The 23,674-nt window shown below is 52.8% G+C and overlaps 1 protein-coding gene and 1 long non-coding RNA gene across 3 annotated transcripts in view; one reads left to right on the forward strand and one right to left on the reverse strand.

The window, feature by feature from the left end:
- Nucleotides 1–927: 927 nt before the first annotated feature.
- Pak6 (p21 (RAC1) activated kinase 6) lies at nucleotides 928–19,520 on the reverse strand. The gene is made up of 9 exons (XM_003475684.4): nucleotides 19,399–19,520; nucleotides 9,827–10,035; nucleotides 8,100–8,753; nucleotides 4,773–5,270; nucleotides 4,523–4,656; nucleotides 4,118–4,244; nucleotides 3,904–4,029; nucleotides 3,437–3,571; nucleotides 928–2,472 (listed from the first exon to the last, which is right to left on the reverse strand). The coding sequence occupies exons 2-9, from the start codon at nucleotides 10,028–10,030 to the stop codon at nucleotides 2,305–2,307; spliced, it is 2,046 nt and encodes a 681-aa protein (XP_003475732.1). The 5' UTR covers nucleotides 10,031–10,035; nucleotides 19,399–19,520; the 3' UTR covers nucleotides 928–2,304.
- The window catches only part of LOC111758461 (uncharacterized), a 135,753-nt gene continuing 131,522 nt past the window's right edge, over nucleotides 19,444–23,674 (forward strand). For both annotated transcript variants that reach the window (XR_002792639.2, XR_010048014.1), the window contains exon 1: nucleotides 19,444–19,543. This is a non-coding gene — a long non-coding RNA (uncharacterized LOC111758461). The remainder of the gene's footprint in view (nucleotides 19,544–23,674) is intronic.

Consider the following 23,674-nt stretch of genomic DNA (forward strand, 5'->3'; position numbering starts at 1 on the left):
GACTTTGCTAAGCAATTTGTTCTTCCTACTCTAACTGCTTTGCCATTGGGAAGAATCACCCCAGCCCTTGTCGGTGTGGGACTCAGAGGGACATATACACAACCCCTTTGGGTTCTGTGTGGTAGGAGGACTAGTGGAACTCATGAGAATAGCTAATAAACCCAGTATTCCTTTGTGAGAACTGGCCTGTGTCTGCCTTACCACCCAGTCCCAACTCGTTATTCCCTTGGGAGGGACAGAGGGTACTTTGGCTTGCTGTCCTTGTCAGCCCCATCCACAGCTCCAGAGGCCCAAGGGGCTGGGGCTGCAGGACCAGCTTTGCTGTCTGCTGCAAGACAGCAGAGGGTAGCAAGAGGGTACCCTTGCTGGGTACCAAGAAGGGGTCCGAGTGGCCCTTTGCCCCTGGCTGCAAGGTGTGTGAGCCCCAGGCTGGGTGTAGGTCTCAGGAAGGGAGGACTGCAGTTCATATCAGAGTAGAAGTTGAAAGGCGGCTTTTCTTGCCCTCCACCCCACATTTCTTGGTTTCCAGCCATTTCTCTGTGCCATCCCAGTGCTGCACTATCTCATTCAGTTCTGAGAAATGAAACAGACTGCTTTCTCACTGGCAGCCTGAGGTTTAGGGCATGAGAAGCAAAACAAAAGGGAGAGGCTGATGAAGGGCGCCTGAGGTCATCCCGAGCAGCTTTCCTGCTGGGGCCCTTCTCCCTCAGGAAGGAGTCCTGTTTCTCATCTGCTTCAGTCCCAAGGGCCTTTCATTTCCTGTTTCCCTCCTTCTCTGCCCTCATTTCAGGCCCACATGTCAACAGGGAAGTTAGATGTTTTGAAGACTCCAGTGACTCCGTGCTGGGCTACTCAGAGACCTATTCCAGGCCATCTAGGTCCAAGACAGTCCGATTCCAATCCCAGAGACACCAGGAAGCCCAGAAGTTTGAACACTCAGTTTAATTTAAAACAGGCACAAGTGCAAACAATTCACAAAAATTTCTAAGGAAGATGCTTTTGTTTTTAAAACTCTGACCTTTAAAAAAAAAGTCCTTGCAATGTCTTTGCCCTAAAGCAGGTCATGAGGGGACAGAGGAATCTAAAAATACGACCTGGATGGGTCCAGACACCTGGTACTTCCCTGGTTTCCCCTGTCCCACAACAGCCTGGAGGCAGGAAGGGAGGACAAGGTGCCAGATGTCTGCAGAGGCAGCTGGGACAGCAGGTTTGCACAAATGGGGTATCCATTCCTTTAGCATGATGGAACCCCAGGCAGTGGTTTTCTGTCCCAGACTGGGATTCTAAACAAAAGGGCAGGCCTCTGATGACCTGGCTAAAAATGAAGGTGACATGTGAAGCAAAATTTATTCCCTTATCTCCTGTCTCTGGCTCTTGGACCCCATAGTATTGGGAGAAGCTCAGAAGCCTCACAAGTAACCAGCAAATGTTAGACTCCACAGAGACTCTTTGCTGGTTAGGAAGAAAATGGGACTTGAGTGGTGGGGAGCCAGGCCAAAAAAAGGAGGTCCTTCAGAGTGGACGTCAGTGGGAGAGAGGATGGGGCAGCCCCTCTGAAGCTGGCTGTGGGTAACCAAAGGGACCCAGCCCATGGGGGTGACCTTCCTTTCCTTACTTCATACTGTGAAGTGAGGCCACTTTTACCAATTAATTCCACTCTTGGTCATTCACTCAGAAAATGCCCTCCCTCCCCACCTCTCCCATAGCCGGAGGAGGCCATCCCCAGCTGTGAGCACGCTGTGGAGGGAGGATATTTCGGGGGACAGAAGCAGGTGTGGAGGAAGGGGAATGCCTGCAGGAAGTCAGGCCGAGGAAGGAAGGAGGATTCGAGTAATAACAGCCTTCCCGGGGCCCTCTGAGATGCCAAGGGTTGAAGATGGAGCTGAGAACAGCAGGTACTCATGTGAAGATGGGCACTTTGCCCTCTGGGGAAGCCCAGGATGCTAGTGTACTACAACTACCTTTAAAAATTCCGCAGCAGCCTGTTCTGCTGCGCTGGCCACAGGCCAGGAGCGCTGGTCTCTAGGTTTTTTAGAAATATCCCTGTGCAAATAACGAAGGGTCATCCTGCAGAAGGGGGTCTCGATCATCCCAAAGGAAGTAGGGACTCTGGCGGGCAAGAGAGACCAAGGGGGCAGGTCCAGCCTGGCCCGTGGGCAGAGGGGCAGGAGGGTGGGAGTAGGATTTCACATTCAATCTTTGGAGAGAATACTGAGAACGAGGCAGGCAGGCCCTGCCAGCGGGCTGGCTGCCCAGTGTCCCCTGCCTGTGGGTACAGGTGGCAGGCGCACTTTGGGGGTGGGCTCAGCAGGTGGAGGTCTGCTTGCGGTAGAGTTGAATCAGGGGTACCAGGCACTCAGGCAGCCCCATCTGCAGCAGGAAGGGATGATCCAGGAGCTCCTGGGCTGTGGCTCTCTCCTGGGGCTCCCGCACCAGCATCCGTTCCAGGAAGTCTCGCAGCACTGGAGAGACCTGTGCAGACAGAGCAGGAAGAAGCAGCCATGGCTCCCAGTCCCTCTGGGGGACCTCAGTGTCTGGTCCTGTAACTGAAAGTCTGATTTCTTACTTCTGGCTCTTCCCAGGCTCACAGCACTTGTTGGATTATCAGGAGGTAAAGGCTGGAGTGTCAGCCCAGGAGCAGTGGCCACCTCACTTGTACTGGCAGCTGCCAAGCAGTGGAATTAGGATGTTTGGAAGTCTGGGAAGCTGGGTTCTACAAAGAGCCACCCCACTGCCTGTCTCAGGGCTCTGGACTCCCCACTCTTCTCAGGGCCAGTGGTGCAGGCTCCAAGGGTTCAGTCATCTTGAAAGACTGGTGTTGGGGTGAGGGTTACAGTTAGTATTACAATGAGTATACCCTGATACTGGGCTTTGGGGGTTCGGGTACCCTGATTTTTTGGTTAGGACTCCCCAGTTCTGGTGTCTGAGTAAGGGTACCCTGGTATGGGTACCAAAAAATGGATAACCCATTTTTGCCAGTTTGTTGGTCTTCTAAGCCTGCTGTCTTGGAGCCACGGAACAATTTTGCCACTTAAGACTTTCAACCCTCTGGGATGGTTCATGAACTGGCCACCAGATGGCAGTGCTGTTTGCGCTGACCTGCCTGTAGGTTTAAAGTGGGAGTTGGCAGGAAAGGAAAGGGAGAGGTCTGTGCTCAATCAAGCATCAAGCTTCTCTGGATCTCTCCCCAGGACAGTAGACATCCATGGTGTCTTTGCTGTCCCCACTCAGGTGCCTGCTGAGAAGTCACCCTAGCAGTGCAGCTGCAGGTGCAGTTGTGGAAACGGCTCCACACTCAGCAGAGCCTGCAGAAAAATGAGTCCAGAGCCTCTGCCTCTGGTACAGGCAACAAGCCGGGCCTGGCCAGCATCCCTGGCTCTTGTTCTGGAACCTCAGGAGAAAAAGGGTCCGTGGGACCACAAACTGCACTACCTACCTTGTGAGAGTTCCTCAGCTTGGGTGGGGGGCTGTCCCGGAGTCTCTTCATGGCTTGCACGGGAGAGTCACTGAAGTAGGGGGGCTCCCCATCCACCATCTCAATCACCATGATGCCCAGAGACCAGATATCCACCTGCAGGAAGAGAATAGCCCTGACTGGGAGCCTCCAGCCACAGTCGGGCCCTGGACGGCAGTGGACTGGCCCCAGCTCTCCTTGGTGCCGTGTGGTCATTACTTCCTGCATGAGTGGCAGTGCTGTGGAGACACGTATGTTAATGGCTGTGGAAGTTCGCCTTGCATAGGGAAGCTTGTGCCCCTTGACCTTGTGGGGGACCCACACTTGGCAACAAAGTGAGGTGAGAAGCCTGATCTGAGACAGGGGTGATCTAAGTGAGAACCTGAGAACCAGGGCCACAGCAGAAAGGCTATCTGGGGAAGAAGCTGAGGGGTAGAGGGACTGGTTACCTCAGTGGCATAGAGAGACCTGGAGATCACTTCAGGAGCCATCCAATAGGGGGTTCCCACCAGGGACTTCCTCTTGGGGACATCTTTGCTGATCTGAGCACAGAATCCAAAGTCCGAGAGCTTCACCTGGGATTGGATGGGAAGGAGGTGGAGAATCTGGAAGAGGGAGGCTGTGAAAGAGGAGGGGTGTGGGGGGGGAGGACAGTGTGCCTACCCGCCCATCGAGGGTCAACAGGATGGAGTCACTCTTGATGTCCCGGTGGATGACACCCTGGCCATGCAGGTAAGCCAGGGCCTGCAACACAGCCTCACACACAGTAGCGATCTGCTCCTCGTTCAGCCTGGACAGGGAAGGCAGGGCCACCCAGCGGAAACAGTGAGTTTCACCAGGGCAGCTGGGCTGGGCAAGGTGGAGGGGCACAGGGCTCCACCACACCCAAATAGTGTGTTTAACAGTGCGGTCAGGCTGAAGTCCTGAGTTACTCTTCCTTTCTCCACTCCCCTGAGACCCCTAGGTCTCAGCTACCCCCAGGTCTCCTCAGCCGAATGCTCCCTGATTGCCTTGCCAAGGCAGTGGAGGGGCAGCCTTCTGCAGGGCCCAGGCCTCCCAGCTGCCCACCTGACTTGGGAGATGATGTCTGTGAGGGCCCCGCCTTGCAGGAACTCCATCAGCACCCACAGCTCCTCGCCCACCAGGTAACTCTTGTACATCTCCACCACGTTGAGGTGCTGGTAGTCCCGCATGATCACCACCTAGGGCAAAGAGGCCTGAGTGAGAGGCACAGCACCTTGCCATTGCTGCTCATGGACGTCCAATCTGGCTGTCCGCTCACCACCCTCCCTGGCACGCCCCCCGCCCTGTCTTTCACCTCATTAAAGAGCAGCTCCCTGCGCTGCTGCTTCCTAAGGTCCATCATCTTGACAGCCACCTGGCGGCCTGAGTGCTTCTCGCGGGCCAGGCACACGATGCCCGTGGAGCCCTCTCCGATCTTCACATAGCTGTCCAGCAGTAGCCGGGGGTCACCCTGGTCCACCACCATCCTGAGTGCAGCCTTGAACTGCTCGTGTGTCACAATGCCCGTGTCCTCACCAGCCAGGGTGCCCTTGGCCACTGCAGGGTCCTGGGGCAGGTACAGGTTGCTGGTGCTGATCTGGGCATGCCGGGTGCGGGGGGAGCCTGCTGGGGAGGACCGGCTCGGAAGGGGGCCCACAGCTGGGGCTGTGCGGAAGGACTTTGGGGGGCTGCTGGTGTCCGAGGCAGTCAGAGGACTGAAGGTCCCCATGGGCTGGTCTGAGGGCAAGGACTGGGCCTTGGCCACCAGGCTCGGTGGGGAGTCCTTCTGTGGTGGCCGGAAAGCAGAGCTGGGCTGCAGAGACAAGGAGAGCAACAGAAAGGCTGAGGCTGTGGGACGTCTGGAGCGAGCTGCCTGCCAGGGAGCAGCCACTGTGCCCTCTGGATGCTGGCGGCAGCAGGTGGGGTTTCAGGTCACAGTGGGGAGGGACGATGGGTCCCCACTCTGTCATGCAGTGGGCTGAACAGCTTCTCACATCCGCTTTTTACTCCTGGGAGACAGACAGCAGAGTCCCTGCGGGGTCCTCAATCTGGGCATTTCCTCCTGGCAAGTGGCAGCCAGGCCCCAGGGAGCCCCCTAGGAGGCAGATTACTGCCTTTGTGCTGTGGGGCTCCCCATGTGGGCAGAGGTGGCCCTAGGCAGGGACGCCATAGCTGTGATTAGTCTTTGTTGTGTCTGTGGCAGGGAATCTGTGCTGGAGTCAGAATACCACAGCACTGACACAGACACAGAGGACCACAGAGCTCTAGCACCATGCGGGGCTCTCAGGTGAGAACCCTCTGGGCTGGGATCTGGTACCAGGAGACTGGGATCACGAGTTGGGTCCAGCCAAACCCAAGTCATGAGGCCAGGGGTGGGGAGGTCTTTAGAACTCTCCAGAGCAGCCCCTCTGGGCCTCCAGGCAGGAAGCTCCTGGCTAACGAGGCCAGGGCGCGGGTGAGAAGGTGGCGCACCTGTCCTTACAGCCTGTGGGAGGGAGGCTGGAGGGAAGATGGAGCCAGGGCAGCCTGGTCCCCCAGGGTGTCCTGCTCAGGCCCAGCCCTCAGAGCCTTTCTTGGACCACACTCTTTTGCCCTGAGTTAGAGAAAGAACCCATCCTTTACTTTTTCCCTGAGGAGCTGGTGAAGTCCAAGAAGAACTTCCCAGGGATCATGGAATTTTAAAGGGTTCCAGGTAAAGGACACTTCAGAAAGGCCTGCATGGGACTTCTCTAAAGCCAGCACACTGACAGCTGGCTCATGCCTGTGGCTGCTGGGCTCAATCTCAAAGCTAAACTGACTTGCAGGGAATCTCCTCAGTCACCTGAGGCTGGGCTGCCTGCCCGAGGTCCCCAAATCTAGGTCTCAGTCTCTGCTAGGAATGGCCAGAGTTTTTTCAAGCTGGGATGCCCTGTGCCTGGCCTTGGGGCTGAGGGGTGGGGTTAAGCAGGTACACAGTGGGGTGGAAGTGCTGCCAGGAGAGGGCCACAAACCTCCCTGCCCACAAAGTAGGCACTGGCCTCTGGCAGGCTGTACCTGGCTCAGGCTCGTCGTTTGCAGGGAAGAAGCTCGAAAGCTTCCCAGGACTGCCTGGGCTTCTTTATCCCCAGTAAGAGTATTGTAACAATAAGCAGATTCCCCCGTGTCCCTGTCTCACTGTTCATCCACTGCAGTGGACGAATAGGACCTCTGGTCAAGCTTTCAGGACATGGTCCACTCTACCCTGGGAGGAGTGTCTGCGGTGCCTCCTCCATAGATATGGGGACCGTGTGCAGTGATCTGGGCACCTAGATGAGCCACAGATTTCTGCACTCCAGAGTGTAACTCAGAAGATCACTAGAGATTCTATATTTGTACAAGGTCCTCAGCTTTGGATGCAAGGGGCCCCACTGTCCACACTGTGAGACGGTTCGGGATAATGGACTCTAATTGCATGGCCTCAGGGAACTTCCAGAAGGGCTGGGATGGAGGGGAGGGGAGGTGGGGGAAGGATGGAGGCAGCATGGAAACTGCCAAGGCTGTGATGCCACAGCCGGGAGTAGGAGTTTGACAGGGTGACCCCAGGCAGGGGCTGGGAGGGAGGTGGGGCAGAGCTCGTTTCATTACTCAATCACCTAGCAGCCCAGGGCCCTGTAAAAGGCTTAGGCCTGAGGAGATGCCTGGGAAACATGCTGTCCTAACATGATCTGTGTGTGAGGGTGGAGGTGGGGACCACCTGAAGCTCCCCTAGAGGCCACTATAATGGTCCCTTGCCTTCTCTTCACCTGGAAGCTCCTAATGCAGGCTTAGGGTGGCTTCACCTCTGGCCTCCAGGACTTCTGTACAGACCCACCCTGCTCTGTGGCTGTGTGGGCTTGGGTGGTGAAGTGGATGAGCCATGTCCAGGGGCGTGGACAGGGGCTCCCTTCCTATGCCTTCTGTCAAGGCCCCTGTGATGCTGCTACAGATGCGGACTTAGCTCAGAGACAGAGCCTGAGTCCTGGGGTCAGAGGTGGGTGGTATGGGCGGGAGCCTAGTGCCACTGTGCTGGGGGACCCAGAGGTGGGCTGGCTCTGGTCCCAAGCATCCCTTGGCTGGCCTTGCTGCGTGTTTCTAAAAGGAAGGAGGTTTCACTTAGTGCAACCCAGTGAAATTCATTAAACCACACCAAGAAAGGGAAAAGGCCATTCTGGGATGGACAGGTTTAACTGTCACAGGCTGTGGGCTGAGTCTGGTTACCAGCGTGACTGAGACCTTGTAGAAAAGAGGTCACAGGAAGAGCCACATGTTGAGTCACTGTGATGCTTTGTTTTCCCTCTCCAGCTGTGGGCTGAGGGGGTTGCACCCTGAGGGCCCTGAAGGCAGAGGCTAAGTCACAACAGCTTTTAAAAGGTAATAAAGCCGTTCACTGAGGCTTACCACCTTGACTGCCTTCAATGCCTGATCTCATTTAATTCTCCTAACCTCAAGGGTTGTTGCATTATCCCTTAGGTATTAGATCATGAGGCCTCTGGCTGCTGTGCTGCAGTCCTGTTGGTGCTGTGTATCTTTGGCATATAACAGATCACAATGGTACACAATAAGTGCCTGACCAGTGTTTGCCCTCCCTTCTATGTGGAATGTCTTCCCCAGAGACACAGCCTCCAGCGAGCCCAGCAGGACCTACCTTGCTCTGAGGCACGGGACCTGGCTTGCTGCTGCTTGGAGGGGCCGTGGCGGGAGTGGACAGGAACATGCTTCGGAAGAGCCTGCGCTTGAGGCTGTTCTCCTGGGTCTTCGGGCTTGGGCTGCCTTCCCCACCTGGCCTGCCTGAGGCTGAACCCACCAGGCAGGACTGTGGCCGGGCCTCCTCTGAGCCATGCTTGACAGCTTTCACTCCACGTTTCCCTGTGGCCATGGGGGGTGAGGAGCTGGGCGGGGAACTCTGTAGACAGGCACCCAGCTGCAGGCAGCGCTGTGAGGCACCCTGGAACTCAGCAGGTCCCAGGGACTGTGCCTTGGTGGCCAGTCCATTAGGCAGGACCCGTGGGCTCTGTGGCTCAGGCCATGGCATCTGCCTGTGACCTGCTGGTGTGCCTCCGTTGCAGCTGAGGTAGACACCATGGGGGTCAGTGCGCTCAGACTGGGGGCTCTGGAGGTACATGTCTGGATCAGTGGTCCAGAGCTCGTCCCCTAGCAGCCCCAGGGACTGTGCCCGCCGCCGACTGGTGGGGCTGCGGCCGCGGAGTGTGTTGGAGCTGATGACCGACAACTTCTGGATGTCATTGAGCAGTCCTGAGATATAGCCATCTGTGGGCACAGAACTGCCCCGCACCACTGTCTGTAGGGGAAGAGGGAAGAGAAGAGATGCGTGTAAGCAGCCCCTTTGTAGGGGCTGGTTGGGGTCAGGGCCCAGAGACCAGGGCTGGCGAGCATCCTGGGGGCCCTGGGGAGGAGCACCTGTGGACCTCTCTTGTGTTTCTCAGCCACCCCCAGGGCTGACAGTGGGTCAGGCCTGTGCTGGCACCGTCCCACAGACAGGAGACCCCTTGTTAACAAGGTGGGCAACAGGGCGGGCAACAGAGGTTACCCTTGAGCATGCCAAGTGGTGTGGCCAGGTGAGTTCTGGGAGAATAGGGCAGAGAGATCCATTCTCTGGCTCTTCCTGTGGCCTTCAGAGACATGCAGAACAACTGAGATGCCCAAAGACTGCCCCAACACACATTGTGCTCCTGGCCTCCAAACCCCGACAGGGACCCTGACCCTAACTCCCACCAAGCTCTTCCATCTGCAGCCTAGACCCACCAGCTAAATTTCCTTGGTTGTAACAAAAAAACAAAAGGAACAAGAGAGGCCAGGGGTGTTGGCACATGTCTATAATCTCAGCACTCAGGAGCCTCAGGGCAGGAGGATCACCATGAGTTTGAGACCAGCCTGGGTAGCATAAGTGAGATCTTGTCTCAGAAAACCAAAAAGGAAAAAAAAAAATAAATAATAATCCGGAGCTGGGATTTAGCTCAGCGGCATAAGCACCTGCCTTGCAAGCGCATGGTCAGGAGTTTGATCCCCGGTACCAATAAAAAATTAAAAAAAATAAAAAAATCCCCAGGTCTGGAAGAAGCCTGGCTATTTTGGGGTCATGGGTCCAAATATTGCACAGGAGATACTTACACTAAAGGTTATTCGTGAAGTCCAAGTTTAGTCAGGCATCATGGATTATTACTTGCTAATTCTCGCATCCCTTCCACTACGCAGAGTGATTCCACAGGCCCCTCTTCCGGGGGCCCCAGGGACAGACTGATGGGCAGGGAATGGAGACAGTTGACTCCATACTGCCAGCTACATGGCTCCACTGGGTGTCCATGCGGCTTTACCAGCAGCCTCTTGTGGGGAGGCGGAAGATGAACTCCTTACCTTCATGGGCTGAAGCTGTACCCGCGTGATACGCGAAGGGTCCACCACAGGCTTGGGCCGTCGTAGTGTGTCCAGGATGTTTTGCCATTGTGGCGGGAGGCCCACAAATTTGCCCTCTTTAGGGTCAAAGGAAGTGTGGACACGGTGTTGGAAGTTCTGTGGGGCTGAGATCTCAGGACGTTTCTTTTTTTTCTTGCGGAACATGACACCTGCAAAGGGAGAGTGAAGCTGAGTTGTGGCCCAGGGACCGTGGCGTGGCCGCAGTAGCTGCTGGCACTGGCCTGGGGCTCCCTTCATCCCTGCTCCAGTGGAGCCCCTCTGGCCCTGACCTTGGGCTTCCTGCCTGCTTATCCCCACTTCCTCAGGGAAGGGGCCAACTGCTGGCAGAATGGTCTCAGAGCCAATAAACTGATGGAGACTATCAACGGGGAAAAGAGGTGTCTGTCTTCTATCTGTGCCACATTTCCTGCCAAGGAGGCAGACTCTGGGGATGTGTTTTTGTAAAACTCAAAGCCCATTACAGATATCATTCATTGTCAAAGAAATTAAAAAGGGGGGAAAGGAGGGAGGAAAGCTAGCAGACTCATTTTGTACAAGTATGACCTTGATTCTTTAACCAGATAGGACTACAAGGAAAGGAAAATGTGGATCAATTTCACTTATGACTATAAACATGCAAATCTTAAACAAAACTAACAAATTGAATCCAATGGTGAGTTAAAAGGTTTTTCTTTATTATACTCAGCTTGGATTTGTCCCAGGATGATACAACAACAGAAAACCGGTTAATACTATACATGACATTAAAAAGAAAAAAAAAAACCCAACCAGCTGATTCAGTCATGTGGCCCAGGTTGGGGCTGTGTATCGCAGGACCAGGGAGCCTCAAAGGGGCCCTCAGGGCTACCAGGTTCTTTGCCTCAGTTCTAGAAAGGGCCCACGCTAAGGGACAGCCTGGGGGTGGGCATAGGGTGGCTATCTTAGAGGTGCAGCTCTCCAGGGAAGGCAGAGACGCTTCTCCCTGTGGGACCCCTTTCTGGTCACAGAATTCTTTGCCAATCATCCCTGGGGGCCATGCCTGCTTGTCTCACTGATTAGGTTTGTCTAAGGTCCTTCTGAGCTCCAGCAACAGTCAGGAATGACATGGGCTTGCAAAGGACAAATGATTAGACCCAGGAGAGGCAGCTGGAAGCCCGAGAGCTAAAGGGACTCCTGGGGAGCTGAACCAGTCTCACCCTGGGGAGCTAGTGGCACAGTGGGCTGACAATAACATAGTGAATGATAAAGCCAGGCTTGGGGTGCCCACAAGAATGTTTTTGTAACCAAAGTGGCTAAAACTGCTTCATGGGTTTTTATGTCACCTGAAAAGGCCACATTCATGTTTTGTTTGTTTGGTTGGTTTTTTGTTGTTGTTGTTTGTTTTGGGGACAGGATCTCATTGTGTAGTTCGGGATAGCTTTGAACTCATTTGTAACCCAGGCTGGCAGCAATCCTCCTGCCTCATCCTCCCGAGTGCTGGAATTACAGGCATGCATCACCATGCCTGGCTCTCCACGCTTCTTTTTGTTTTGAAACAGGATCTCAGGTTGCTCAGGCTGACCTCCAACTCCTGGGCTCAAGGGAGCCTCCTGTCTCAGCCCCGGCTTGACCAGGGTCTTGATTTGAATGCTTGGATTACTCCTCTAGCTAAGGATCTGGAGAACAGGGCCATTGCTTTCTCTCTGACTGCTGATGTGTAAGCAGCACTTTGCTGGGAAGGATCACAGGTCTGGGAGGCAGCAGGACTCCAAAGGAAAGCGAGGGCCTGAACAGCTCTTGTTTTCCCACTGGGAACTCAACTGTGAGTCAGTCTGCATCCAGCGTACCCCTGCAGGAATGTCAGGGTATTTCCTGTTCTTTGAGGTTCAGGCATCTCCCAAACACTTCTTAAAGGCAGAGCCACAGATGCAGGGCCCCCACAGAACATGGACTTTGTGGTGAAATGCTCTTGTCGGAGGGAGTCTTGCACTAACTTGGAGAGACTTGGACAAGTTACCTGAAAGAGCCAAGCTTCTGTGTTCCCCTGTCAATGGGGATCAGCTAGGAGAGTACTCAGTAAGCAGACTCCCAGCCGAAGGCAGCTGTTTTTCCTGCTATGTTGCTCTCTCTGCATGTTTGTTTCTAAGCTCAGGGCCTCCAGACCCTGGTGCTTGGGTGGCTGAGTCTGGGAGACACCAAATGCCTTTCTTTTTTGTCCTACTTACCTCTCAAGCGCTCATGCCTGATTTGTGGGTTCACTGCCACGTCCTCCCGGGCCTTTGCGTGTGCGTGCTTGTGTGTGTGCTCAGGACCTTCATAGCCTCAGCCCTTTTTATTTTGAGACAGTCTTGTTAAGTTGCACAGGCTGGCTTAAACTTGTGATCCTCCTGCCTCAGCCTCCCAGAATGCTGGCATTACAGCTGTGTACTATAATACCCAGTTTTGGCTTTTGCCTTTTGCTATAGACAAGTATTCATTCAGCAGGTCTACTGTTAAGCCTCTGGGCAGCCCCTCTACCCTTAGCTGGTGCACTGACTCTCTCGCCCTTTCCCCTGACACTGTGAAGCATTCTGGAGGTGCAGAGATGCCTAAGCTGCAGGCGAGCTGCTGCCTTCCTCTCAGAGCAACTCTCTGGCTAGCTCCCTCCACCAAGCCGAGCCCTTCCTGTCAGGATGCACAGAGAACCAATGGTCTGAGTGACTTGGGATTCCCACTCCTGAGCCCATCCTAAAAGTGCTCCCAGAACAAGAGCTTCCCTGAGCCAGCAGGAAAGGCCTAGGAGAAAGAGCAGGTTTCCAATGGTGAGGGGGAAGAACTGGCAGAATCTGTCCAGCGTGCTCAACTTAAAGGGAGGTTGCTTGGACCAGTGACACATAGCAAGGCCAGCAATGCCAGGGATGGCACGGCTGTGTAAACAAAATCTAGAAAAATCTTCATGCTCATTACTTGGGTTGAATCAACACATTCAAAAGGTCCTCAATTCAAGGTCAACATTGTACAAAGTTGAGCCAAATGTGGTGTTCCATGAGTGTAATCTCAGCACTTTGGAGGCTGAGACAGGAGGACTGCTGCAAGCTTGAGGCCAGCCTGGGTTATACAGCAAGACTCTTGTCTCCAAAATACAAAAAAAAAAAGGATTTTTTAAAAAATTCAGTTGAATTTCTATGTATCAGCAACAAGTCCAAAATGAAAAGACATTACTTACCAATTTACATTAAAAATATCAAATACATAGGAATAAATCTAAGGAAATGAGCAAGGTCTTTACAATGAAAAATACAGAACATTACTAAAGATATGAAAGAATGTTCACAGATTGGAAGATTTAATACTGTGAAGATGTCAATTACTCCCAAATTAACCTACAGATTTATTTCGGTCTCAGCATATTTTTTTCTGGCAGAAATTGACACACTGATTTTAAAATGTACAGAGAAAACACAGAGATCCAGGAATAGCCAAGGCAATCTTAGAGAACAAAGTCGGAGGATCATACTAAATATATATCAAGATGTATTATAAAGCTACCATAATTAATATAGTATAGAACTGCCACCAGGATTGACAAATAGACCAATGGGAACAGAAGAGAGAATCTAGAAATAGATTCACTCATCTGAGGTCACTTGATTTATGACAAAGGTGACGCTGCAGTGTGATGCAAAATGGATGATCTTTTCAACAAATGAAGCTAAAGCAATTAACTATCCATGTGGGGAAAGATGGAAGCCTCAAAACTAAGTTCGGGTCATAGCCCCAAATTAACAGGAGACAGATCATCAACCTACACGTGAAAGGAAAACAATAAAGCTGTGGCAGGAGGGGAGGCACAGTCTGGCTGCTCCTCTCCCCCAGTCTGGTGCCCCTGACCACCAGGGGTCCAAGTTGGGCGGGCTTTTCTTCCACCTCTGAGCTACTGGCTCCCATCCTGTCCTCATCCATGGGTCCTGGAAACAAACGAAATATCCAGGTATCTTTGGCTGAAGTAGAATTCTCGATGATATAACTTAGGTGTAGGAGACTATTACTCAAGATCTCACCTATACTAATGTGTCAGACAGTAGGAATACAGTATGTGGAGGAAATACATCAAAATAATTGCTACATGTTTGGCCAATTTGGCTACCAGTGACTTCCTGCTACACCATCTTTCTACTCTTCTAAATTGTCCTTAAAGATGATGGATTGCTTTTCTAAAGATAATGAAACATTTTTAACTAAAGAGAAGAGTGATCCCTGAGGACTGAGTGTCTAAGAGACACTTACCCACCCGACTGTCCACTGGTACCCAGGCACTGCCAATGAAAGACTTGGACACAAACATCCTTTGTTCAGGGAACACTCAGCTGCTCTGTCAGAAGCCCTCAACTTGCCGCTTCAAGGGCCCGTGGTTACTTCATTTGCTCTGAGGCTGTGGTATTCAATTAAACCAGCCCATGGCAGCCCTTAAGTGTGCACCCCGAGATCTCCATCTTTGCCTCCACACCCCATTCACGGAGCCAAGGAGGGGCAGGCTCAGGTGGCCTTGGCTCCAGTCTGACACTTTGTCTTCACTCAGGAGAGGGAGGCTGAGGTTGGGCCCTAGGCTAGAAATAAATGATGGTGTTTGAGAAATTTTTTGAACTTCGCTTTTCTGTGTGACTGCACACGTGACCTTCTGGTGGTGGAGGCTGGTGCATGACTGGGGCAGAGGGCCTAGTTCTGGGAGGAAAGAGTCCACTCCCACCAGTTTGGCACAGATCTTGCTGTGGCTGCTTCCTGGAACCTGGCAGAGGGGAACTGGGCAGTTCTCGGCAGAGACTTTCCAGAGGAAATGCTGTCATACCTGGCAAGCCCACAGGCCTGGGGTCTCCAAAGGGTGAGACTGTGGTGTCACAGGAAAGGGCAGAGACAGAAAGGGCAGTAGTTTTTCTTTTTTTTTTTTTTTAGGGCAGTAGCTTTTCTTGAGCACCTATTATGAGCTAGCCATTTCCAAGGATCCACAGTTTTGAGAGGAAGGAATTATTATTATTCACAAATCTGGATGAGGTTCAGAGAGGCCATAACTTGCTCTGGATCACAGAACCAGAAACAACTAAATCAGAGCTTGAACCCAGATCTGACCCTAAAGCTCCCACTCCATCCTTCGCCTATCTGACCTAGGGAAAACTCACAGGAGCTGTAAGGAGTCAGGGGGAGACAAGGCAGCTCCTGAACCCTGCTTGCCAAGTCTTTCCCTGGGTTCGTCAGTGAGAGGACGCCCAGGACAACCCCAGCTGCCTTCCTTTAGGTCAGTCATTACCTGGTATGGAAACAGGGGTTGTTTGCCTTGCGGAAAGTAGGTAAAGTGTTACAGAGAGGTCATGGTGAGGGCTTTGGTGGTCAAGGCGTGGCATACATGAAAAGCAGAACCCCTCTGGAGGGGAACCAGGCAACCCAGAGGCTTGGCTCCAGGAGTGGTGGACAGGGTCAGTGGCTGGTGCTACTGCTCTCCTACAGTGAGGAAGAACCTGGCTTGGCTGCTCTAGTGCCCACATCAGGGATGAGGCAGCATCTACAGTGTGGGTGGGTCACCCTCTTCAGCTGGAGGGAGAAGACATCCATGTGCCAGGGCCTGGGGCACCAAAGGTATGGGGCATCACAGAGCCAGGGCACAGCTGCACACACTAAGTCTGCGTCTACACCTCACAACAGCTTGGGCAGTCAAATAAGCCTTGCCATTCTGGGCAGCCCTCTGGGAATGCATCTGCTCCAGACACGCTTGGGTTTGCAGAATTCCTCTTTGGAAATCACCTTTGGGAACTACCTTGAACACAGGCAGCTGTTCTCCCAGCTCATCACCTCTGCTTTGTCCCAGGAGTAACACTTTGATGTGGTTGTCCCCTGCACCCTCTGGACCTCTGGGTGAGTCTGTGTTGTTCTTATATACTGAATCCCTTTCAAGGAAAGAGTGCTCAGCCCATGAAAAGGATTCACAAGAATGCACCAGAAGCGAGGACTGTGACTTTCAGAGAGTGAACCTTGGGGGTCTTTCAAGGGGACAGAATTTGGCTGGCTTCATAAATTCTGGGATGTTTGTAAAGCATTTGTTAGGAATGAGGTTGGTGGGGAATTTCCAGGCAACTAGGAAGACAGGAGGCAGCTGCATTCTGGGCCAGCTCCTGATTCCCAGGCAGCTCAAGGTGCCAGTGAGCCACAGTGGGGAACCCACAGTCTGGCTTTCTCCAAGGGAAGGCCAGGCTCTGTTTATTTCAGGCAATGAGGCTCTGGGCTTGTGGCCTTGGCCTGCTCTCCTAGACCTCAGCATTGCTGCTGTTGACAAGGTGCTGGACCCAGTCACCTCTGTCAGCATCTGCAGGCACAGGGAGGCGAGTGACAGCATGCTCTTCAGCATGTTCTTGCTCAGAGCAGCTCAAGGTATTTTTAGTAATTATCCCTCAGGAAGGACCTAGTGTTAGTACCAGGCTCCGGACAGATATGTGATCTCTTGCTTGCAAGTCTAACTGAACACCATTACAGTTCCTGTCATGCAGGCAATGAACTCAGTGACCAGAGAGAGTAAGTGACTTGCCCAAGAAGTCTCACAGCAGCAAGAAGGTCCAGAGTCTGACCCAGATACCAGGTGAACTTGGTTGCAGTCAGCCATGAGCACCTACCACCTCATCCTGTATCATTCTCAGGTCCACCAAAGACAACTTGGGGAAGAGCTAATCCTAGAATCACAATTCCTAACACAGGGAAGCTGAAGAACTTAGACCAGGATCCTGGGTATGGCACCGTGCAGCTCCAGAGTGGCCTGCAGGGGACTTGTTTCCCTTCAGAGATGGGTCCCAACACTCTAAGATCTGCAGGAGGGTGGCCTGCCCTCTCTGTAGCCTTCCTTCGGATCTGTCACACACATACTTCTACAAGCAGGCATGGTTTTCCCTGGCCCCTGTTAAGAATTCCTGTGAACAGAAGACAAAATTCCACTGGAATAGTCTCATTTGCTGGAAAGATTTTTCTAAACCTTTATTTCCTGAAGCTCATTTGAATATAAAAACTACATCATTCATTCCTTTACTCAATAATATTTATTACATACCTGTTCTACTCAGAGCTCTGGGGACCACAGTAAACAAGACAAGGTCTTCTCCCTCACGTAGGTAAGGGTTACGACAGGCCAGCTCCTTGCTCTGTCCAAGGAGATGGTGAGGTGCACCCCAGACAAGCCCTACTCTCTGCCCACCCTAGTTTCTGTCCCCCAGCAATTCCTGACAGGAGCCTTCACATCTCCATGTGCTCAGTGACAGAGAGCTCCTTTCCCTTTCCCAGGGCCCTGCCTTCTGTTCCCTAGGTCCCCTTGCTGCCAGTCTTTGTGTGGAGCTGAATTCTGCTTTCCCTCAGCCCCCACTGGGGTCCAGGTCTGCCATCTGTTCTTCATCCAATACAAGAGGCAAGAAAGGCAGCACCCCAGCACCCTATCGTGGTCCCTCAAATTATACCAGAGCAATGCAATTTCACCTCCTTTTCTGTCTGTTGCCACCTGCAACAGGAAATCTTGGCCCCAGACTGGTCCCTCTGTCTCATGGGCCACAGGTTTGTAGAACAGTTCAGGGACAAGGTGCCAAATGTGGGAAGTCTTCAGGAGGCTGAGTTGTACCCAGAGGTTCTGCTGTCCCATTTGAATGACCCAGGGAGATGTGACACATGACAGGGCAAAAAGCACTGGGCAGGTAACAAGCCACCTGTCTGGTGCCCTAACCCCTTGTCATCATCCCCACATCACAGGTCCCAGTGAATCCCCAAGGGAGAGATAATGGGCTGTTATTTAAAAGAATCCAATCTCATTCATTGGCTATGTCAACACTCAAGCTGAATGAGGAGCTGGAGAGCCAGGCTGGCCAGCCAAGGAGGTCAATATTGACTCAGGCTGCCTCTCGGCCCAGCTCCAGCGTGCTCAGACAGTGTGGCATCTGAGCCAGACCAGCCCCCTGACCTCACTTACTGAATCCCCTTCCTCTCCCAGTGCACTGTGCCACCTTTCCTTGCCATGTAATGACCTAAAGCATAATATTCCCTGGTGGGCGACAGGCCAGGGCCCCTCTCCCTATCTCAGAGTCCAACAGCCTCTAGACACAGAAGCCTGAGTCCTCTGCACAGAGCCCTAAATGCTGAGCCAGGAAGAATTTCTACAAGCCCTAGTCACAAGAGGGCCCTGTGCTTTTACAGCCCTTAACTTTTCGTATCTCTCTTTTATTTATCTCCCTGCTTTAGGCTCACAAACCATGTGAGACAGGTTGAGCCCACCAGCCCTATTTTAAAGTTGGCAGGCAAGAGACGGTAAGAAATGGCAAGATATGCATAGCAAGTGCCTACCACATGCGTGTCACGTACTGGGTGCTTTTTATTAGTGCATCTCATGGTTAATGGTAGATATTACAAGCTCTGTTTTATAGACAAAGAAGCCAAAATTTTACAAATGAAGCAACTGTCAAAGACAGTAAGTGTGGAGCTGGAACGCAAAGTCCCCAACTCCAAGTTCCAACATCATCTACCATGCCCAGTATCCACAGAAGTAAAATGACCCACCCTGGATCATACAGCTACTTGAAACAAACAAAACTGAGAGCTTTCATCCAAACACTCCCCATACTCAGGCTCCCCATGAACATACGCATACAGGTGACATGAACTCAGGATGCTGCTGTTTCTGCCATTAAATCTGGATCCATTTTAGAAATGGCCCCTTCCCTGGGCCCCTAGCATCTTTCACCACTCAGACTCCTTGGAGACTCCTGTCTTTACTTTACTTTTATTGTTTTGTTCCAACACCCTCCGACAGCATCTTCCCAAATGATCAGACCATTCTCAAAGTCCTCTAAGGGAGAAGGGCTCAGGGTAGCTTAACCTTTTCCAACCAGAGACTGGTGAGGCTGCCTCTGGAGCTGCTGGATAATTAGTACAGCAACTCCTCACAACTAGCCTGTGAGGACAGCCTCTCCATCCTTGTTTACAAATGAATCAAAAAGTTTGCAGAAAAGTAAAGCAACTTGCTTACGGAGCCAAAGTCAAAGCCAGGATTCAAACCCAGCTCTTCCTGGTTGCAAATGTGTTCTTGATCAACTGTCCTATACGTGGTCTGAGAACTCTCAAATATATGCTGCACAAATCACAAAAATGACCGTGGGCATAGAATGGAGCCTTTGCCCCACACTCCACCTAGAAAAACAAGTCAGAAGCCTCAGAGGAGTCCACTAGAATAAGGCAGGATATGGAGAAAGCAGTCCACGCTGCTACGCCACGTGTGGAATGCCACTCTGGGCATGTGAAGGTCTAGGTCAGTGTTAGCAAGTCTGGGCACGAGTGGCCTGGGTGACACTGCCTCGCCCCAGTCAGGCTGACAGTCAGAGGCTGGGCGAGGCCTGGGGCAGGATGTCTGAAGCTCTACTCACTGGCACTGGGGCTGAGGTGCTGCACCCACTAAGGATTGAGAAACAGCACCTAGAAAGGGCATGGGGCTGCCCACGGAGCAACCAGGAGAGCCACCTGCCTGCCCGCAGTCCCTCAGCAGGCTCTGGAGGGCCCTCACTCACCTCTGGGCCGCTTTCTCCGCCTCCTCTTCCTGGAGTCTCCTCCCTTCAGCGGTCAGCTCTCTTAGGCGTGGAAGAGCAGACGACCAAGGAGCCTCCCTGGCCGGTCCTTCCCAGGCCTAGGCAGAAATACGTTGTTACAGATACAGTAAGTGTCCGCACAGATTCTGCGACTGGCTGGAGACCAGGGGGCTGGGAACTGCCCCGTGCCGGCCGCTGACTGAGCGTTCCTGGGGCCCAGGCTGGGCGGTGGGCGCAGTGCACCCGGGTAGGAGCCTCCCCAGCCGGCCACGGCCACCGCGCCCCTGCGCTCGGCAGCGCCAACGCGGAGGTCCGTAGTGCTCCCGGGCCCCGATCCAGCCGTGCCCGCGGCAGAACTTTGAAGAAGCAGAGACCCTGGAAGGGGGTGCGCGTGCGGGGAGGGCCGGCCGGCCATCGGGCACCCACCTGCCGCGCAGGAAGCCCGGGAGCGCTCTCGAGGCCGCGGTCCTGGCCCGCCCTCCGCGGGAGGGACCTCGGCGGGGAGCGCGGGAGGGGCCGCGCTGCATGTTTGCGCAGCGCCGCCGCTGCGCACCTGGCCGCCAGTTTGATTTCAGGGTGTGGCCTCAGGTAGGACGAAGCGAGCGCGAGGCCCGGGAAGACTTGCCAAGGGGCGCCGGGGGTGGAGCCTCTTTGCCGAGGGTTGGCGGGGCCCGGCGCCTTGCCTGACTCTGGGCTCCAGCCCCCACCACCTCCAGCCAGGACCCAGAGGCTGCGCCCGCTACGATCCGCCTGCTTGCGGCGCGAAGACCCAACCTAGATTAAGGGCTGAGCGCTAGCCGTGTGCGGTTCACTCTTTCATTTGCCTTGCAGATGTGCGCGCTGGGGCCTGCCCAGCCTCCGGCTGCTGAGAGGTGTCGTGGGCGCCCACCCACGCATCCCGTACAGACTGAGCTGGAGTCCTCAGCCTGGCACCTGAGTCTGCCTGTCCTGTGTGGACGAGGACCCGAGACTGGCTTGGGGTAGCCTTCTTGTGCAGACAGGAGAGCAGGGTTTAGAACGATCCCAATTCCTGTGTTGCGCCTTACTTACTCCTGACCTCAAGATTCCAGAGTAGGGGACCTTGGGAGAGAGAAAGCTTCCAAGAGCACTACACCCTGAAACAGAGGAGGTGGGACCCGCACCGCACCGGGGCCTTCTACTTAAATTTCCATTCTATTCGATCCCCGGGTGGTGTTCCATTTGTCCCCATCACTGCCCTCACCAAAAACCGAGAATGACCGTTTTGTGTATCTCCCTTTGGGGTGGGTTGGGACAGGTTGCCTTGCTTCTTTGGATACAGCCTGGTTTCTGCGTCGGGGGCAGGACAGGGGCCACTTTCCCCTAAGAAGGAATTGAGAGGATGATCCTTGCTGTCCTTGGTTTGGGCCTCTAGATAAGGCTGTGTGCTGGCTGAGTGCTGAGGGAATTCTGGCTTGGAAATTCGGTACATCTGGACCCCAAATGGCTGACTTCAAGTGGCGGCTGGGTGGTTGCCATGTCACAGAGCAGGGACTGCTTTTTAATTTTTTTAAAAAGTTTTGTAATCTTTGTTGGGTATCTGAAATTTCAGTTATCAATTGAGTTCACTATTGCCGCTCACTTTTGTTCAACGATTCTTTACGTATCAGTGCTACTTATGGATAAATCAATTGCATTCTGAGCTCTATTGCTATGCAGTTTATTGTAAGGCTCTCACCAGCTAGAGCTAAGGTGATCCGGGGGGACTCACCAGCCCCATGCCCGGCCTATGCCCTGTGTTTGGCTGCACCACAAGTCCCCGTCTCCTCAGCTTCCCCAGGGAAGGTACGGATGGTGTTGCTGGCCCTGTGTCCTGTGGGAGGGTTTTGTGGAAGCCAAGGCAACTGACCACCAGTCTTCTGCCACCTCCCAACACATGCGTGGATGTCCATAGCCTCCGTTCCCTCTCTGTATGCTCCCCTGTCATTCCTGAGTTTATTCTTTCTCTTTCCTTTCACTGGACACTGTAGGCAGACTCTGGGCCAAATTAGCTTCTGTGGCCACAAAGGAAGCTGACTGCTGAGTTCCTTAAAGGAGCCATGGGAGAGTGACAAGGGAAAGGACACAAGTGTGGCTCTGCCCACAGGTTAGTTATCCAGGGACACTGGTGCACTGGCCTAATGCTGGCTGCAGGAAGAAGGTTGTGCTGTATGGAGCCTGGACAGAGAAAGAGTGCTTGCTGAGGGTTTGAAACAAACCACAAACCAAAGTTAACATGAAGTGTGTTATGTGGTTGAACCCAGAATTAACACCCTAAATTATTTTTTTTCCTAAATTACGTTTTGCAGGTTCACAGGTGCATAGGTGGATTATTTTTCTAACACAAATGCTTTGTATGCCAAAACCACAACTGGAAACCGTACTTTTGAACTATTGAACTATAATTAAATGCAGTATTAGAATATTATCAGAAATGAACTGGTATTTAACTTGGTTTGAGAGTCTCATGCTCTACCAACTGAGCTAGCTGAGCACCACTTAACTTGGTTTGCATCCAGGTTTGGGTATCAAAGAATGGCCCTAGCTAACTCCCATCCTCACTCTTAGGGAGAAAGTCTAGAAAACCCGGAGTTCCCTTCACTCTTGGGAGCTGCAGTGGGCTTGGAGACTCAAGAGAGGCAGAGGCTGCCAAATAAGACTGACCATCACTGGAGGTAATCAAGAATAGCTACCATTTAAGTATGCCAGAGAAAAAGTTCCCATGCTGAATGTAAGACTGGGGGACTTCTTGGGCCAACCCCAGCACCACCCTTCTGTGCCTCCAGTCTTCTCCACATGTGGTTTTGCTACATGGTTTGGATGAGGCCATGCATGTTGGGATGCCCGGGACCTGCAGCCTGGTTCTGAGTGATTACTTCCTATGTGTCACCTCCTCCTTCTCTCTTCCCCTCTGAACCACGGCTAGCCTAGCCTTGCTCAGGAGAGAACAGAATGGCGGTATGAGAAATATCTGAGGCAGTCTGGAAGACAGCACTTTCTCCAATATACAAGAGCCTCCCTTCAGCCCCCTTTCCTTCTCAGGTTGCTTTACCAAGCAGTGGAGTGGGCGGCTGCCACCCTCTTCTGAAGAGCCTTGGCAGCTGGCATAGGTCTGGCTAAAGGAGCTGATCAGGCACTGCCATATTATAAACTGGGCAGGAGCTCTGGACAAAGACATCAAGAACAGATATTCCCCTGCCTGCTCTGGGAAACGTATGGGCTGCCAGGGCCCTACGGCAGCACTTTCCAATCCTTTTTCAGGCTGTCAGGCCTGTTGTAATATCTGAGCACCAGCAGCCAGGGCTGAGAGCCCAGGTTAGGGCCAAAGAGGAAAGATAGGAATCAGCTTGTGGTTTAGGAATACAAACACAATATCCTCTCGCTGGGCCTTTCTGCTCATGACTTGAAAAGCTTCTTGGGAATCAGGAACCCACTAAGCTCTCTTTCTCCTTGCTGAGCTTCTCACTTGGGATAGCTCTGCCCTCCCATGATAATAGTAACAATAATGCCTGCTAATTACGGAATGCTTCCAGTGGGCCAGCCTCACGCTAAACTGTGAGTATTGTCTCCCTGAGTTTTCACAGTCCCAGAATGTAAGCATAGTACGGTTACCTTTTTCATTTCACAGATGAGGACTCTGAGGTGCAGAGCGGTTAAGGAACCAGCCTAGGCTTATAATTACCACTACATACTAAATGTTTATACCTCTCTCCAAATTCACATGTTGAAATCTAATCACCAGTGTGAGAGTATTAAGAGGTGAGGCCTTTGGGGGTAAAACTAACTCATGAGAGCAGAGCCCTCATGAATGGGATTAGTGCTTTCATAATAGAGCCATAGGAGGTTCTAGTGAAAAGACAGGATCTGCTGCAGGCTTGAGCTTCCATTTCTCACCTCCCAGAACTGTGAGAAGCAAATTTCTATTGTTTATAACGCACCCAGTCTATGGTATTTCGTTACTGCAGTCCACATGGAGTAAGCTAGTTACTGAATGGAGAACCAGAATCTGACTATGAGCGTGCAGGAGTCCGACCCAGTCCTCTTAATTCCTGCTGCTCAGAAAGTCCTGGTGTCGGGGCTGGGGATTTAGCTCAGCGGCATAAGCACCTGCCTTGCAAGCAGGCGGTCGTGAGTTCGATCCCTGGTACCGATAAAAATGAAAAAGACAAAAAAAAAAAAAAAAAAAAGAAAGTCCTGGTGCCAAGGACTATCTGAATAGCTGATGAGAGGCCAATGCAGATCACTGCCCACAAGCCAGTCA

Source organism: Cavia porcellus, unplaced genomic scaffold, assembly GCF_034190915.1.
Source record: "Cavia porcellus strain 051 isolate PalLab524CR breed Dunkin Hartley unplaced genomic scaffold, mCavPor4.1 scaffold_6, whole genome shotgun sequence".
Taxonomy (NCBI): Eukaryota; Metazoa; Chordata; class Mammalia; order Rodentia; family Caviidae; genus Cavia; species Cavia porcellus.

Excerpts from the sequence above, each read along its gene's own strand:
- Pak6 (XM_003475684.4), bottom strand. The coding sequence starts at position 10,030 with ATGTTCCGCAAGAAAAAAAAGAAACGTCCTGAGATCTCAGCCCCACAG. Across the intron at positions 5,271-8,099 it reads GTCCCGTGCCTCAGAGCAAG|CCCAGCTCTGCTTTCCGGCC; the intron begins GTAGGTCCTGCT and ends TTGTCTCTGCAG. Across the intron at positions 4,657-4,772 it reads GGGAGCTGCTCTTTAATGAG|GTGGTGATCATGCGGGACTA; the intron begins GTGAAAGACAGG and ends TCTTTGCCCTAG.